Raw genomic sequence first — 742 nt, 5'->3', positions numbered from 1 at the left:
TACTCTTCTCCAGCACCACAGCTCAAAGGCATCAATTCTCCTTCTATCCTCCCTAGTCATTGTCCAACTCTCTGATGCATAACAAGTGATTGCAATCACTTAAAATACAGCTAGTTCAAATTGAGATGTGCCGCAAGTGTAAAAAGCCAGAGATTGCAAAGATTTGGTATTAAAGAAAAGGAATGTAAGCTCCTTAACATTTTTCGATTGATCACGTGTTTGAAATAACATGAATTTGGATATATTGGGTTAAAGAAAATTCCCTATTGAATTCCATTTAACCACTTCTCTTTAAAGTCACGTTCTCCCTCTTGGTCAGCATTGGTCTAGACAAATTACCAGAGCTCTTTATTCTGCATGAGTCTGCCTGGTGTCAGCATCTGAATCCAAGTCTCTGTCCCATTCATTGGCTGGGGCTGCTGCCACGTGGTCTCTCCCTGGATGGAGTTTGGCGAGAACGGACAGTGGGACAGAATGACAGGGACTCATTTGGGAATCAGCTGTCAGAGCAGCCGGCAGAGGTGTGGGGTTGGAACGAGGTCCCTTGGCCCTATTTCTTCATTGTTTTGAAATGGAACCTGTAATTTCTAGATCAATAATGCAGGCTGCATGATCAATAAAAGAGAACTCACAGAAGATGGACTTGAGAAAAACTTTGCCACCAATACTCTCGGTAAGAACAAACCGTTTTCTTCTTTGTTTACTGTAATGAAAGGACAAAATGAACCTTTAGCTGAAAGAC

At 41.9% G+C, this 742-nt stretch overlaps 1 protein-coding gene across 1 annotated transcript in view; it reads left to right on the top strand.

Annotated features, from left to right (window-relative positions):
- The window catches only part of DHRS12 (dehydrogenase/reductase (SDR family) member 12), a 52735-nt gene that overhangs the window by 20568 nt on the left and 31425 nt on the right, over positions 1 to 742 (top strand). Inside the window, exon 5 of the mRNA XM_006879518.1 lies at positions 592 to 673. Coding sequence (XP_006879580.1) covers positions 592 to 673 — 82 coding nt within the window. The remainder of the gene's footprint in view (positions 1 to 591; positions 674 to 742) is intronic.

Source organism: Elephantulus edwardii, unplaced genomic scaffold, assembly GCF_000299155.1.
Source record: "Elephantulus edwardii isolate Elephantulus edwardi_28Jun2011 unplaced genomic scaffold, EleEdw1.0 scaffold00004, whole genome shotgun sequence".
Taxonomy (NCBI): domain Eukaryota; kingdom Metazoa; phylum Chordata; class Mammalia; order Macroscelidea; family Macroscelididae; genus Elephantulus; species Elephantulus edwardii.
This window is presented reverse-complemented; position numbering and strand designations above follow the sequence as displayed.